Below are 17,224 nucleotides of genomic sequence, written 5' to 3' on the forward strand. Positions count from 1 at the left end.
TCTTAAAGCTGAGGTAAGAGAACACAGGTAGTATTTTCTGTACATAACCAAGCTAGAAATAAACATTTTCATTCAGCTGCCAAGAAATAGACTAGGCTGGGTTACAGAACATTATGTTACACACTGCCAGTTTTATATGGGATCTTAAATTTAGGTGTTTTTTCTTCCTTTTAGGAATTGTCTTTCCCTTGTTAAACTCAACCAGAAATTTAAGTACAGGTGATAATGTTAATTACAGGTGATACTTTTATTGTTACTGTTAAGCATTTTCAATCCCTCATATAAATTGTCCAGAATGCCGTAATACTACCAGCAGCCTGTGCAGGCAAGAAGATTGCTGGCTGGAGAAAGAAAAATGAGTTGTTCCAGAGTAAAAGCAGAGAGAAAATTACCCTCACACTGCTCAAATCATCACAAGAAAGACTTGAGAACTGCTAAGGTGGGCTATCCATGGACTGGTAGATAGCTGAAGCTAATTGAGATGAATGTAATCCTCATTCTGCTTTGATGAGGAAAGAAAAGTTCCTTCGAGACAGATTTTTGCTCCATGTTTGTGAGGATTACCTGTGTTTGAGCCAAGCTCAATTTACTTCAATTACACAGATTTCTCTCTCTTGAAGCTACAGAATAGTGTGACATCAAATTACCATATATACAGGTAATATGGAGTTCAGGGTTTCACTCTGGGTCATAAGGGAGGGAAAATATCTCCCTTTGTGCACTGCTTTGTCCTCTGCTATAAAGAAGGAAGCCAAGTGCACTTTGGAAACCAGGTCAGAATGAAATGCATCATCTAAAATTTTAATAAACTTTTTGTGTTCCTTGCTAAAGGGCACATAACACACCCATTATATTCACTGCATCATCAAACTTCACTGTGTACTGATGAAAGAAAAGCCCTGCATTTGTTTCAGGAGTTCATTATCTAAAAAAACGTCTCTCTCATTTTTTCCCCTTCTAACAAAACCCCTTCAGTGTGAAGCTTCAAAATGAAGTGATGCCTTGGAGGGGAAAAGAAAATTAAAGGTGTCAGATTAGAGATAGCCTAAATAGGAAGAGGAGATGCTTAGTACTCAAACATTTCTGCTGGGAACACACTCAGTGTAATGCTGCTACTCACCCAGCCCTTAGAAATGCAAGAGGGAGGATTAAATGGAGCATTTAGTGAGGGTACCCAACACTCTGGGGCAAGGGGTTCAGTTCTCCTTCCAGAACAGCACAGTGGGACCTGGCCAAGCACCTCTCAGTCCTCTTCCCTCTCCTCCTCTGGGTTTGTCAGGCACTGAAGCCTTTACATAGGGCCACCCCTCTACACAAATCTGGGGGCAGAGAGGACTGGAGGGCAAGGGTTAGGAAAACCTTACAGAAATCCAGAGGTTTAGTGAAAACCGATAAAGTTAGTGAGAAAGAATATGAACAAACACAAAATACAATAAAGAATCACATGTCGAGTAGAAAAGTAATAAAAGCCTATTGACTCTGTGAGAATTCTGCAAATTTTTACAAAATTATCTGTGCCTATTGCTGATAAGTGACAAAGCTTTGAAGACAGCCTTGAAGCACAGCTGGCTCCTTGATACAGCCAGTGGTTTCAGCCATGTGAACAAACTCCCTTTCACTACCTTGCTGATACAATATTCACAATTCGATCCAGTTTTTACAGAAATGCTTTTAAATATTATATCCAATGCCTCTGAAGTGAGATTTGGGAGGTAACTTAAGTTCAACATGAACAACAACTTAAGCTCAAGCATGAAGGTACCTTAAAAACTGAAGGACTAATTTCCTTCACAACTCTCTGCCTTTTCATTCTTACAGACTCTAAAATATGGAGAAACACATGTTTATTCTTGCATACAATTCCACAAACCATGGATAAAAACCTGCAGGACACTGTTACAGCCTACAGTACATTCTGCCTATGATAAATCACACTGCATTAAAGATTAACATGTTCAAATATAGACTAATATATAGTTGATATCAAAAAATCACTAATATGGTTTTTTTTTTTTCCTTATTTCTACAGTAAGATTGATGCTGAATTTTGGATCTATAAATTTAAATGGCATGAAAATAATCACTGAAAAGTTAGAGATTATCAAGATGATGCAAAGTTTAAAATAATTGCTATTAAATGTTTGCCATGGCACAAGCTCCAGGTTTATAAATATATAAAAAGCAGTCAAATAGTAAATTTCCTCCAGAATTCAAGCTTTTGGAGTAATGAATAAGTTAAGTCTCAATTTTTACTTATTCCATTTACTAAAACAATCCACAATTCCACTGGAACATCTGTCTCCACTGAGAGAGGCAGACAGGTTTTGTAGTCTCCCTCCCTCAGTGCCAATTCTTTTGATTTTGAAGACCTGGTTCATTAAAAATTCACACAGTTGCGAGCATAACACTTAAAAAAAGATCCACAACAAAATAAATACTTATTGGTTACTTACTTTCAGCGTTAGACAAAGTGCAGGGATTGCAGTCAATCAAAGCTAACTGAAAATGCTGGAAAGAAAAAAGAATTATTTGCTTTTCAAACAAAGTAATACTAGCACTTGGGCAAACTACTAAGAGTAAATCAATTTTGTACTTGAAAATCAATACTGCATTTTACCATGTGTCTTAAAAAAAACAGTTTTCAATTTCTGTTCAACTGCTTATTAGAGGAAAGTAAATTTTTTTTATTGCAAATACTTCAATGCTTCTAGGAATGTATGATAGCAACAGATCTTCATAAAACATGGGGTTGCATCTGAAATAATGAAGGCATCAAATGAATGGTCAAAATTGGAAGATTAACCTTTTATATACACAGTTGGACTGCAAACACACCAGCTCACAGCCTCATGGAGTTAAATACTTAAGCACTCAATCTATCTAGAAAAACAGAACACTCTCCCTACAAACTGAGTTATTTTAAGCTTTTAAAAAATTGAACTCTTGTCAAAAAGAATTTAATATGAATACCTCTAGATTAGTATATGAGTTCATAAGAAGGTCATAAGTTCTCACATCCTCTCCTCCAGATGTTGAGAAAACTTCAGTTAAACATTAAAGCTTGTATAATTTTAATTACTTTTCTATAAGTAATACCAAAAATATCTTTTAAGACATTCTAGGTTCTGAGGTAAGTTTTTCATTCATCTATAAAGAAGGTCACAAAAGCAGAGCACTGAAGTCTGTCTGCAAATGTCATGTTAATTCAATGATCAGTATTTAGTTTCAGACATAAGTGTATAAAAATGAATGGAACAGGCACAAAAACTCCAGTGCCTGAGCTTTTCCATAAACTTTTTAGAAAATCCCCACATGGTATGAAATTTTAATTGACATAGTAGTTCAACAGAGAATAAGGCCTAGGAATACAGGAACCTAAGAGTCACCTGTGAAATATTAATGTTAATAAATACAGGTCTTTACAAAATACAGTGTTAGGTGATTTCTAATACACAAAACATGACTGACGCTTTAGTACACTTTCTTTTCTTAGCATAAAAATGATAATTTAGATCAAACTATTCAGGATGCCAAACTAGGTGGCACTGGGAGCCTACTGCAGTAGCTGGGAAGAAAAAAAAAAAAGTCTGTATCAATGGATAGGCGCAACACACTTTCAGTATTGTACTCAGAGCTATTAGATGCTGCTTAACTTTCTTCATGGTCATAATAACTCCTTGAGTACAGCATGTCTATACAAAACACATCTCTAAGATGTGTAAGATTTTATCAGATTTCCGAAAAGCCCTAATTTTAATAGGGACAAAAAATTCTAAAATTAATGTATTATCCAGTACAAGATAAGAATGCTGACACTTCCATAAGCTCTGACATACACTGATGCAGCTTCCTCCTCACTCACTTCATCAACATAATATGAAACATATAACAGCATTTTAAAAATGAACCAAACTCAAGGTGAATGACAACACAAATTCATGGTTTATAATGAACATTTTAGTAATATCCCCGCAGAAGAGAACACAAAAACCAATGGATTCACACCGTAAAATAACCTTTTAACCTCAGCGCAAGCATTAAATAATACAAATATTAATTATTAGCTTATTTCTCTGCTGTGTCTGTTCCTTTCCCTACTGCTCAGCAGGCAGACAACTTACAGTCTCCCCTCACTTACATTGCAATGCAGGTTGAGTGCCTCAGAGACATCCTTTAGTCTGTTACCATAGTGATTCTACTAAGCAGACAACTTTAAAAAAAAAAAAAAACTAAATAAAAATAAAATGCTCTATCTTAAATTGCATTTTGCCTGCCAAAAGAAAAAAAAAAAAGGCTCTGGCCTCTACAACTCAGTGTTACTGATCTAAAAGGTACAAAATCCTTCCTGTACAGATGTGTCATCTTGCACCATCACTTAAAATTACTACGGAAAGATAAAGCAGAATGGAATAGATTTGCTCTCATCTAGCAATGCTATTATAAAAAATAAGCAAATCTAAAGTAAAAAGATTGACAACTCTTCTGTAGCAGCTCTTCTGAAGGGTTACTGCAGTGAGACTCACTGAGAGAAAGCAGGCAACCATGTAAGAATAGCTAACCATTTTAATATATAAGTATGCTAATAGCATTAAGTGCTATACAGTAAAAAAAAGCAGAAATATTCTCAGCAATGCCTCCTAAAAAATTTCACTGCTACAGTAGCCAACTTTTGAAATTCAAAAATCCACATCATGAAAATTTTCTTAGTGTGCTAAATTTCTATTTGCACTGTTCACTAATCTACAAACAGTAAAGAAATTGATAAACCAAAGCCAGTAACTACCGAAAACCACACCATTTGCACTAGACAGTTATCACAATTAAAAGCAATACACAGAAACCCCTGAAGCTTTCAAACCAAGAACCTCTGAAATGCACACACACGAGCAAACCTACAGAGCAAACCTACACCTCTTGCCGGATAAATAATACATAGTACCCCATTAAGTACCCAAAATCAGACAAAAAAATCCCCCATGCACACATTCTAACACATCAACCTCATCAGCCAAATGCAGATCCACTAATCACAATTACCAGCACCAAAAAATTTAAAAAATAGTAATAATTTCCAACTTCCATTTCTGCAACCAACAGCAGCGGCTGGCAAACATCTGCACCCCTCTCAAATATTGCAGCACTGAGCTGGCTACTGCTGTGTGGAATAGTTGTTATGCAGGAGAGGCCGCTGCAGCTCAGAGACGACACACAATACCTCAAGGCAGACAGCAGTCTATAGAAATTCAAATCCCCAGTAAGAGGATTTACCTAGAAGGCAGTGTTCTGAATGTTAAAAACTAACAGGCTCTTCTCAAGGGCTGCAGCTCAAGGCACAATCACAGAATCGTTTAGGTTAGAAAAGACTCTTAAGATCAGCCCAGCCCTAAATCACCTTGATTTGTAGCCATCTGTAATTGCAGAGTTACCTACAGCCCATTCCATCTCCTCTGGAGTCCTTGACTTGCCTCTGATTGTGGAAACAATTCCGAAGATAACCTTTCCAAGGATGAGAGGTACAGTGGATTCCATATAAAGAGAACTGATGAAAGCACTAGGTCTGGTAGTAAAGTAACAGAAATCTGATGCTGATTTAGGTAACTTAACATGCTTTCTCTCATAGAATTAATACTGATTCTTTCAAATGTAACAGGCGAGTACCCAAGGTTTTGTTGTTTCTTTAATCAATAAATGACAAAAGCAAAACTAACCCTTTTCTTTTCAGTGCAAGATTTTCAGTACTGTCTCTGTTTACATGCAAACCTGAGACCTCTGTAGTGATTCTACTCCCTCCTCCTCTCCAGGGTGACATCAGCAAGTTTAATAGCTCTCGGCTCTGCATATATTCAGCAAGCAAGGCAAGCCATCATCTGAAACCTGACAATCCTCACCGACTTACCATGAAGGAAAGCTCCATCATGACTCAGTTAAATTCTGTCAGGAGATGGCTTTTTCTGCCTGTGTGACCTAGGTGTGATGCCCGTGTTGCTCAGAGCAGCTTTTGTTCAGATAAGTAGGGCATGGAGAGCCTTGTGTAACCAGCCAGGGAAGGGTGCCAAGCCTCCATTTGCCAGGCATCTCTGGGACCAGGGGAGAGGGTCAGGAGAGGACACGCTCCATGTGCTGCTACAGCAGCTCATCCTGCTGCTCTCCACTGCCTTCTGAGCTCAGAACAAAATCAGCTTGCAAGAGAAAGGTTTGTGTAGTGTAAACACTCAGGTACCTTTGTCCAACATTCAAATAAAAAGCCAACTTACACATGGGAGAAAAAAAAACCTGCTGGAGGACAGAAGGAACAAAAGCCACAGATACATATACACTGAATAGCAGCAGTGTGCTCTGAAAAATCTCTTGTTCTGACAAGCCCTAAGAGAAAAATTATTTTCAAACAAAGATCATACAAGCTGTATTTTTGCAAGCCATAAAAGGGCTGCATCTGAATTTACTGACCAATATCTTATACAGTGATTTTCACAAAGCTATCTCAACACTCCCATTTGCCTCCACCTTTTATGCATTATTTCTGCAACATCAGAATTCAGCTATTCCTGTGCTAACAACCTGAAAGGCTGCCAGCAGCAAGAGAACGTCACAGGGGAACGGGATGACTGGAGTCTGCTGCAGCACCAGCGCAGCCACGGAGCTGATCCCCGAGCCAGGGTCATTCCAGGACTCAGCCTCCAGCCCCCACAGCTGCCCAGGCTGCACAGAAAGCACAGCCCAGTCCTTGCTGGTGACCTGTGCCTACCCTGTGAGTATTTCTGTGTGCCCTGAATGCCAACCTTGCACTTACAGCTACATCTGATAAAAGTGGATCTGTCTGGACGGAGACGCCTCTTAAGGAGAAGATCCACGAATAAAGCTCACCAGAATCAATGAATATCCTGAGTTGGAGAGGACCCACAGGGATCACTGAGTCCAACTCCTGGCCCTGCACAGAACCATCCACAAATGTCACATTATGTACCTGAGAGCACTGACCAAACCCTTCTTGAGCTCTGCCAGGCTGGTGCTGTGACCACTGCCCTGGGGAGCCTGTTCCAGGGCCCAACCACCCTCTTGGGGGAAGAACCTTTTTCTAATATTCAACCTAAACCTGCCCTGACACAGCTCCAGGCCATTCCCTGGGGTCCTGTCACTGTCACCACAGTGCAGAGATCGGTGCCTGCCCCTCCTCTGCCCCTCATGAGGAAGCTGTAACTGCACTGAGGTCTCCCCTCAGTCTCCTTTCTCCAGGCTGAACAGACCAAGTGCCCACAGCTTCCCATGGCTTCTCCTCAGGGTCCTGCACCATCTTCATTGCCTTTGGCCACTCTCCAATAGCGTCACATCTTTTTTCCATTGTGGTGCCCAAAACTGCCCTCAGCACTTGAGGTGAAGCTGCCCCAGCCCAGAGCAGAGCAGGACAATCCCCTCCCTTGCCCAGCTGGCCATGCTGTGCCTGATGTCCCCCAGGACAGGGATGTCCCTCCTGGCTGCCAGGGCACTGCTGGCTCATGTTCACCTGGCCATTGACAAGGACACCCAGGCCCCTTTCCACAGCACTCCTCTCCACCATATAATTCCTCAGTCTGTCCATGCACCCAGGGCTGCCCCATCCAGCCAAGAAGGATATCTAAGGATATTGGTTGCCCCACCAACACCCTTAGATCGAATGCTCAATTTCTGAACCACCTATTCCTCTTCCCATGGTGTGTTCTTCCCCACCTCCCAAATAACAGAAGATGCCACACAGCACGGTAATTCAGTTTTAGCACTTAACTCCTCTTTGTAATCATGGCATTTCTAACATACACCTGTAATTCTCTTTTACAGGAATTAAAACCCGAGCAAAACTAGGTAAGAGAGGATAAAAGAGAACACTCTGTAGGCCAGACATTGCGGTATCATTATCTACTGTCAAAACCAGTCACACTAATAACTCTCCTGCAGTTTTGTTACCGTGCCATGCTGCATTAAAAAATTTCCATGGATTTACTTCTTGTATGTGCCTTTCCACCACTGACATATGCAAACTACAAAGACTAAGAGAGAAATTTCAATCCCAAATACTGCTTTCCAACCACTTATATTTTCATTGAAATTATCTTTTGATTAATTTCATTTTAATTTCCACAAAATGCTTTTTTGTGTGAAGCACTTGAAATCTTGGATATCCAACCTGCAAGAGCCAAAGCCCTTCACCTTGTTTTTTACCTGAAAAAGCAGCTGTTCCTCGTAGAATTAAAGACATAAAACTAAACATAAGAAACTAAAGCACCTGATAATGACATGTATTTTGACTAGTTATTTTTAATAATTAAAATACATAAGGTTTCAATGTACAATGTTTAAACTTAAGAAATACTAATCTAAGCCCATACAAGAAAGATAACTAGATGGTAAAACAGCACATGAAGGCTCAAAATCACAAATGTTCACTTTCCTAAATACTTGTTTACTTAATACTCAGAGAAAGAACATAAAACATGAATGATAAGTCTACAACAGTTATGTGCTGGCATATAATAGCTGCACTAGCTAAAAATATCTTTTGTAAGTATATATACAGAAGAAGTATTTGAATAAGTAGTAGAAAAGTGTCTGACTGACTATAAATAAATACTTCAAGCTGTTCATTGGTACATCAGTATTTAATTTCTTTATATTTCATGCATATTCATACAATTCATGCACATTTTAATTCTTTTGCAGCCTTTTTCTTATCCTAATATAAGCAGCATGTCTTAACATTACTAACAAATGAGAATCTTTAGAAGAATAATTAGAAATTTAAAATTATATTTAAATTGATGATTTACGGGCAAGATGAAAGCATAAGCCTGAAGCAAACTACTGGAATAACTGTTTTCTGTATAAAGGAGGAGGAAAAATATCTGTAAGTGAAAGAGAGAATCAGTATTTCTACTAAAAGGCAGATAATTGAAAACATGAGAAATTGAGTTCTCATTCTTCTAAAGGTTTTGTTACTGGGTACAGGGTGTACCTGTAATAAAATCAAATAAAATTCCCTAAGCAAAACATTGCTTTGTTTGCTATAAACCAACCTGCTTGAGTCCAGCATTCCTACTGACCACCCATTAAAAAAAACTCTCCCCACAAACCAAGCAAAATCCAACAAAACCCACACAATTTCCCTACCACAAATCTCCAAACAAAAGCAAACAAAGCTTCCCCTCATAAAACCAAACCCTCAGAAAATATGCCCCCTGGCCCCCACTGTTCCCTCAATGTTATCAATCCAATAAATAGAAAAAACAAAGGTTTATTTTCTCCCTTAAGTATGAATTCTGCATTCAAAGGGCTTTCAGGTTCACTGCTGTAAATCCCCACTGAAAACACGAGACTTCAACACCACCAAGCAGGATGAGCACTAGAAGGTTTCCCATAGCTGTCACCTGGTGCTCAGCTCCCAGATCTCAAAAGGCTCTGGGGCACTATGTTGTACAGAAATGTCCTCCAAAATTCTCTTTGAAATCTTTCATTCCCGCATATTTTCTAGAAACTGTTTAAGATTCAATGGTACTTAAGAGAAGAACTGAGACACACATCTGAAACAAGATGATTACATGCACCTATGAAAAAAGGAGGCCAGATAAAACAAAATATATTCAATAGGAAAATGACCATGACAGCAAGTGGCATGTCAGAAATAATGTGGCACGAACTCAGAAGTATGAATATTTTTTCCAACAACATTTACTCAATGAATAAAAAGATACATAATATCCCTAGAGATCTTGCTTTATTCTCCTTTCAGATTATCACAGTGCCACCACAGCTACCACCATGGAACACAGTATTTCTCGTGTCATTTGTAAGAAACAGTGAACAGGAAAGGGGCAGCAGGACATAGGAAACTAAAAAAGCTGTACTGTGAGGTAAACCTCAGTAGCATGGTGTTGCTACAGTCATCAATCTATTAAAAAGAAACCCATCCCCCAAGTAACTGCCAGTTCATTTTGGAATTAATTGTACTTTTCTGATGAAAGGGGCAAATTCAGCTTTCATGTCTCACCTCTGAAGGTAACACTGCCCAATCTGCTAGGTTACCCAAGGACTGATTTCTTTTCAAGAAGGGACACTTTTTTTTCCTTAATGTAAGCCTGAAGGCCAAGTAATTTTCAAAAGCATTGGTGTTGCAAGAGTTTATGGCAATGGGTAACAGAGAAAGTCAAGGATTCTCATAGTAATTTGCAAATCTTAACTGCAGAACAGGCAAAACCAGTAATTGCTTTTGAAAAAACACTGGGAGTTGATTTTATGCTTGTTAAACAGCACTCTAGCAATTATCTTGATCATCAACATCTTAAAATAGTAAAAATTAATTTTGTGCTTAAATTGCTTACATAAAATACAGATGATTTATGTTAATGCTCTAAAATTGTGAAAAACATGGAATATATGACCTTCAGACTTCCATCTTCCCCCTTTGCCTGAAGACTCTTACTGACAATGCCTCTCACTGACAATGACTCATCTGTTGGCAATGGCTTATTCTTAGCAATTACAGACTTAACATGAATGTTTAAATACCATCAAAAACATTATGATATTTCAAAGTACTTTAATGCAACGTTGGTACAATCTGTGAAATCCAGAGCAGCCACAAGCCAATACCAGATGAAAAAGCTACTTCCACTTTCTGCCTACGTGTGAACGGGGAGATCAAACCAGGCAAAGAGCCCCAGGAAAAAGGTCTGTGCTCAAGGCCAGTCACAGGCAGGATGGATCCCAACCCCCTTAATTACTCTCTAAAATCCTGGATCTTTTTAAAAAGGTCCACAATACCAAAAAAAGGCACAACAAGACAACTCTGTCTTTTCATTGCTTTGGGTTTCTTATCTTTCTTTTGTTTGAAGATGAGATATTCTGTGTCCCAGAGAATGAGACAGACATTGTGTGAAAACATCCCTTCACACTTTCCTCACACCCCTTCCCCATTTTACTCTCTCCATGGTTGAGCATAACCAGCGCACCAGCACTTCACTTCATTCTCTTCACTAAGGAAGCATTTTCTGTTTTGCCTCTCATATTCTTGTCACTCAGTTCTGGTTTAAGGTGTGGCTTTTTAAAATCACAGTCAGATTGGCTTTTAAAGAAGCTACAACCCTGTTCTTAGTTTTCTCTTCAAGTGACACATTGTGATGTTTGAACTGGTAAATTTCAATCAGTTACACTTTGTTTTCAAACGAAGTAGGTAAGTCCTTGGACTGTACCTTAAATCCACAGCTGAGCTGAACTGGAAACAGCTCAAAGTGTTCGAGACCGAGTTCCACTAGGTATTTTCTTTTGTTCCTCACTGTTATTCTTTACTAAGGATTGCAACCTCCATAGCAAAGAGGAAAACCAGAAACTTTGCTTCAGGTGTCTCAGTTGGTAATTCCAGAGCAGTTTCTCATTACATTTTAAATAAGAAGGGGATAAGACAGCTCTGTCCCCTCCTTCCCATCCCATCAACCTTGCCCTGGATGTACCAACCAGGCAATCTCAAGCTGAGCTGGCTCAGACTTCTGATCCACCTCAGCCTGCAAATGGGGAAAAGCAAAAAAATGAAAAATCACTCGATTCAATGTGGCTGAGAGTGCTGAACAAGGCAATCAGGACTGCAAGGTAGAAGATGAGACAACTTTTAGGAACAAGCTGCAGTGATATTGTTTTAAGAAAAACATGAAACCATCTTCAGTGCAAACACCCATGTTCATTTCACCATCCTTTGAAGACCAGCCCTCTGCCCCAGGGTAACCTGCTTTTGTTGTGGCCATTTGTTTCCTTAGTGACTTAACCATATGCCACATAAAAGCAACGGAATTATGATAATTTTGCATTTAAAAAGATTAATTTCTTTCTGTTTTCAAAATACTACTTCAGTGTTATTCCCATTTGTAGCTGGTGTTTTGAAAACTTGAAGTTTGGTATACTCAAAATCCTCATGGTAAGTGATTGATTTGTTTTGCAAAGTTGTGAACATCAAACACAAGAAATTATTTAGACTGAGTTATCATAGTATTTATTTAAATACCTGATTCGCTGACAGAACTGCAAATTTTATGGCACAGCAGAAAAAGGTTATCTATTTCTCGATCAATTTATATGAAAAACTAAAATCATATAATCAGCTACATTGGAAAAAACCTTTTGAGATCACTGAGCTTCTTCTACTACTTGATTAGAAGATGACCACCTCCTTGTAAATTTACTCTTGTTTCCTCTCAGGTTCTTTAAAAATAAAACCAGAATATACTTCGGCACTTCTTTTATTCCATATATTTCATGACATACTGAATCTGTGCCAAAGTATAAGAAAATAGGATCACTCCAGTTCACACATAATCCCTTTCTCAACAGTGATCGACCTATCCTTGCTCTCCTTCACCATTCATTGCATGGAATCTTTTCTAGTCCTCTGCACAATTTCCAACTCCACCAATCTCTGTAGGTGAAACCTTGGGCTCTGGATGAAAAGGGGAGAGAACTGCTTCCCTCGATCACAAAAACTGAAAGGGAAAATTGAGAGTAACACTCTACTCTTTCAAATCTTGGACAATGTGATTCTGACAACCCAAGAAAACAATCTGCCAAGAAAAGAAAGCTGTAAGATTCTTGAAAATAAAACACTTATTGTTTTCAATAATTTTTAGGGAAGATTAATATGCAGAAATGTGTTTACAAATTACACTTAATTACAAATTTCTCAGCCCTGCAGGTGTATTTCCCACCACACGTAAGTCTGTTAAAAGAACTCTTCCTTTTTCCAAGACATGTAACAGCTAAATTTAGAGGCCCATTTTCTACTTTACCCACATGTCACAGAGACCATGTGGGTAAAGTAGAAAATGGGAAGAGGAAAAGCATGGGCAAATGTGCTGAATGGAGGGAGCTAAAATGTCAGATTACAATCAGAGACCAGAAAAGAATGTAAATAGTAAGGAATTTGAAGAAATACAGAAGAAACAAAGCACCATTTCCAACTGATTAGGCAAACACTGTGGCCTCAGAACCTGACTCTCAAGCCAGGAAATAAAAGAATAATTAACTGCTAGAAAAGTAACAATTATATTAAAAAAGACATCATTTTGCATAAAAACTTTCTAGTTTACTAATTCCAAGAACTTCCAGTAGTTTACAACATGGAAGCTGGGGGGGGGGGGGGGGGGGGAGGGAATATAAAAATAAAAATCAAATAATCCAAGCTTCTTGGTTTTTTTTTTTTTTCCCTTAGCTTTCAGTACAACCTCAGTCTCCGCCAAGGTTCATTTTTCATCTGGAGTGTAGCACCTCACACACCTCAAATCTATCCTTCTTCTGTTTAGACTAAGACACTTCACATTAAAGCACTTCACATTCTATATCAGGTGGTCTGTGACTGGTCTGTGCTTATGCATTCTTTGCAGCTTTAAGATGCAACACACAACTTGTAAGAAATGTTAATTCAGTCTGAAAGGACTTAAACCTACCTTCAAACTAGACTCATAGTCTGTGTTCACTTTGAACATAAGCCCAAGTCGCAAATGAATTTCCTTGGCTCGACAAAAGCTGGGATCAACATAAAGCGCCTCCTGAAATGCTTTAATTGCCCTGAAAGAAAAACACAGATTAAAAAAATGATGTTTTACTGAAGTATTACTCTATAATTAATGTTTTTTATATGGCTAACAAAGTGGATCAGAAAGTACTGTTATAGAAGAAAACCAACAAAATAATGGTTTACATGTAATGTTTTTGGTGCACGGCTTTTGATTCTTCAAGGATTAGGTAACTGTGAACTCCAGATATCCTCATGTATTTGAAAGTCTAATCTTTTCTGTTAATTTAGAGAAACTTATTTGCTGCATGAAATACACTAACATATCTGATATTTCAGAGAGGATGACTCACAAATTAATTACAAAATTAGTGCAAGTTCACTTACAACAAGCAGGTTGCTTTTGATTCCAGCAGTGCAGACCCCCAAGCAGCAGCAGAGGAGAGATCACACACATCTCCTCCCACTGCACCTGCCTGCTCTCCTTTTCCCACTTTCTCCTCCCTTTCCTAGCACCAGGGCCACACAATGACTCAATACCAGTTGTTCCATCACTTCCAAATGCAGACATAAAAGCCTGCCAGCTCCTCACACAGTAACTTTCTTTCATATTCCCATGTGAAGATGGCTCTGATTCTATTTCCTTACCTTCAAATTCTCTCTTACTTGTCCCTGTTCATAATGGCACTGTACCAGATAAAACAGAAATGCCATCTAACAACTCCATCTTGGAGCAGAAGCAAAGTGACTCTAAACAGGACTGTTTTGCCTCTCGGGCCACTGCATAAAACTAGGACAGCTGAAATGCAACTAAAAGAGAATAGAATTAAAGTCACAGAGGAATTAAGAAAAAAGCTAAGTCTCATTGTTGCCTGAAATCCAATGACAGGTTGAAATAAAATCCCTTCCTGTACACCACTTGCCACACAAACAAGAGAAATCAGAACCAGCCTCACTCAGGGTAGATTTGAGCCCCAGACCTGAGAACACAATCCCAATCTGCTGCCCCTGGAACCCCACAGGTGGGTGCCAAGAGGGCAGGTGACAGGACAGTCCATGTGGAGTACTGGACCTGCTGTGGAGAAGCACAGGGACACGGGACAGGGATTAACTACAGTGCTTAAAATCACTCTCTTTAGGCACATTGATTTAATTCCTACTCTCCAAGCATAGTATTATTTATAAAGACAAAGGGTTGTTTAGCAGGTACAATGCAAAATTCAATAAATATTTTTCACAGACTTTTTTACTCACAACACACATAAATTATAATTTTTGAATCCTTCAGCAAAAACACTTCTGCTCTAAAATTCTTACAGGCTTTTTTCTCATCGATGGCAAAGCAAACCAAAGGCACAGAACTTCCTCTAGACAATGCAACTGTATGTACCTGAAGAACTGACTTCTTTAAATAGAACTTAGGAGCAGATAGGCTTAAAAAAAAGTATTAAATTTTTATTGTGGAACTGAAGCTTCCTCTACTGCAATCCTTCAGGAAGGCTCTCCTTACCCAGTACCCTACTTTTCTGCCAGCACACAGAAAATGAGCAAGTGAAGCGCTGAAGGGACAAACCTGCACCAGAGCTAAGTTCTCTCACATCTTATTTAAATTTCCCCGAAATCCTATGGTGGTGGTGAATCACAAAACTCATATCTACACTGAATTCATAACAAAGATCCTTGTCTCATAACACTACACTAATCTTTGCCATATACAAAAGCAGTGATCAAACTGAAAGGCTAAAGACTGGGCTGATCACTAAGTATCAGCACATATTTTAAGCTAGGCTTTTGCTATGCCAGAAGATAAGATTCTATTGTGTATTTGCATTTCTTGTCTTAACTCTAATATGGGCACTAGGTATGTCATCCAGTGGTATTCAAAATCCATTACCTGTATCTTGTTCAAAGACAATATCCTATGTCCCAAAAAGGAAGAAAACCACTGTCTATGATTCCAGTCAAAGAGAAGACAAAAATTGGGAATGAAGACATAGCAGTTCACACAGTGTGATCACACTAACACCTTGTAAACTTTATGCTCCTCATTTAGCCATCCTTGCTTGATCAGAAAATAGTACTTTGATATTTCCCCTATGTCATATCCCCATTGAAAAGATCATCAAAAAGAGGATTTCTAAAGAAGTTTAAGAGAATCTGAGTGCAACAAAAATATTTCTGTAGTCTCTTGCTTACTGAACAGGAAATATTAATCATTGACACTGTTGAGCAATGGAGTAAAACAAAGCCAAAAGTATAATTAAAAACTTTCCAGGACAGTTTTCAAATTTAGTTTGAATGTATACTGTCCTTCATTCAAAAAACCAAGAATGTTGCCTATGCCAGTCTTTCAGAGGAGCATAACACTTAAAAACCTGTAAATTATCATCAGTAGTCAACATGAAATACTCTGTCACATTTAGCTGAGAATCTGCTGGTCACAGAGACCAAGCTTTGAGTAAGGTTTATCTCTGCACAGACTAAACTAACTAAAAATCAAACTTTACCTTTTACTTAAATTTAGTGTTAATTCCATATTGGTTTTACAATTTGTAGTTTTCTCCAGGATGACATGCATGAATAATAAAAAATAGAAACTACTTCCACCACTGTGAAAAGGGGCATCATCAAAATTTCCTCAATGAAGTGATCTGAAAAAGCATTTTCAACATTTTTTACCAGTGGTAGGTACTCATGTCTAATTCAATAACTACAACCTCATTTAAATACTCAGTAGAATTTTTATAGAATAAAATACTCAAGCTCTGAAAAGACATTTACTTATTAACTCTTACAGACAGACAAGCAACTTTACATCACAGCTGAATTAATATTGATGTAATTTTGCCTGCAGGAAACATTTAAACAAAATAGCAACATGCTCACAATTACAGGGCACATCAAGAACATGGACCACAGCATAAACCTCTGCCTGTTTTCCACTGCCATGCCCAGAGCTCCAGACTCATTCATTCCCTTACTATCAAACAGCACCACCTCTGCAGCAGCACTGACACCCATTCCACAGCTGGGCCTTCCAGACACAGCAGAGTCACCTGATTCTTGTACAGATCTTTCTTTACTCTCAAACATCTCTAATCCCATTTCTGTTCTCTGTCCAAGCCTACACCCAGAAAGAAGTGGGTCTGGAGGATCCAAGGCATCCAAGTTATCCAGATGTTTTCCCTCAAAGCTCTTGTATGGCTTGACCAAAACGAGAAGTGCAGCTATAACCCAATAGCTGGATGAGTCCAACAGTTTCCTTCGGGGGTGATGGCACAGAGTCATCCTCAAGTCACTTGGGAGTCTCCTCCACTAATTAACTGCCCTTCATGCACAGACAGAACTTCTCATCTCACTCCTTCAGGAAACTAAACACACATCAGTCCAAAGGAAAAACTATCAAATGAAAGGCCAGGAGCTCTCAGACTGCAGAAATAAATTAGAGTCATCTGAATTCAGCAAGAGAGGACTTTCCTTTTGTTCTCTCATGATACTGACACCTGCACAGTGAGACAATGCTGGTTAAGTCTACTAGAATTTATTGAAATTAAATGAGGATATTTGCCAAGGATGAAGGCATTTCTCTTAACAGGCAGGAAAGGTTATTCTAACACTCAAAAAAAATGGGAAAGCAGGACTGGAAAACAGACACTACAGGGAATGAAAAGCACCTCTGGACTTCCATTTTACACAGAACTG

At 38.6% G+C, this 17,224-nt stretch overlaps 1 protein-coding gene across 15 annotated transcripts in view; it reads right to left on the reverse strand.

The window, feature by feature from the left end:
- Positions 1–17,224, reverse strand: part of KDM6A (lysine demethylase 6A) — a 150,618-nt gene that overhangs the window by 56,226 nt on the left and 77,168 nt on the right. For all 15 annotated transcript variants that reach the window (XM_053971958.1, XM_053971952.1, XM_053971955.1 and 12 more), the window contains exons 6-7: positions 13,455–13,575; positions 2,454–2,508 (exon numbers count right to left, since the gene is read on the reverse strand). In XM_053971958.1, the coding sequence (XP_053827933.1) occupies positions 2,454–2,508; positions 13,455–13,575 (176 nt within the window). The remainder of the gene's footprint in view (positions 1–2,453; positions 2,509–13,454; positions 13,576–17,224) is intronic.

Source organism: Vidua macroura, chromosome 2, assembly GCF_024509145.1.
Source record: "Vidua macroura isolate BioBank_ID:100142 chromosome 2, ASM2450914v1, whole genome shotgun sequence".
NCBI lineage: Eukaryota > Metazoa > Chordata > Aves > Passeriformes > Viduidae > Vidua > Vidua macroura.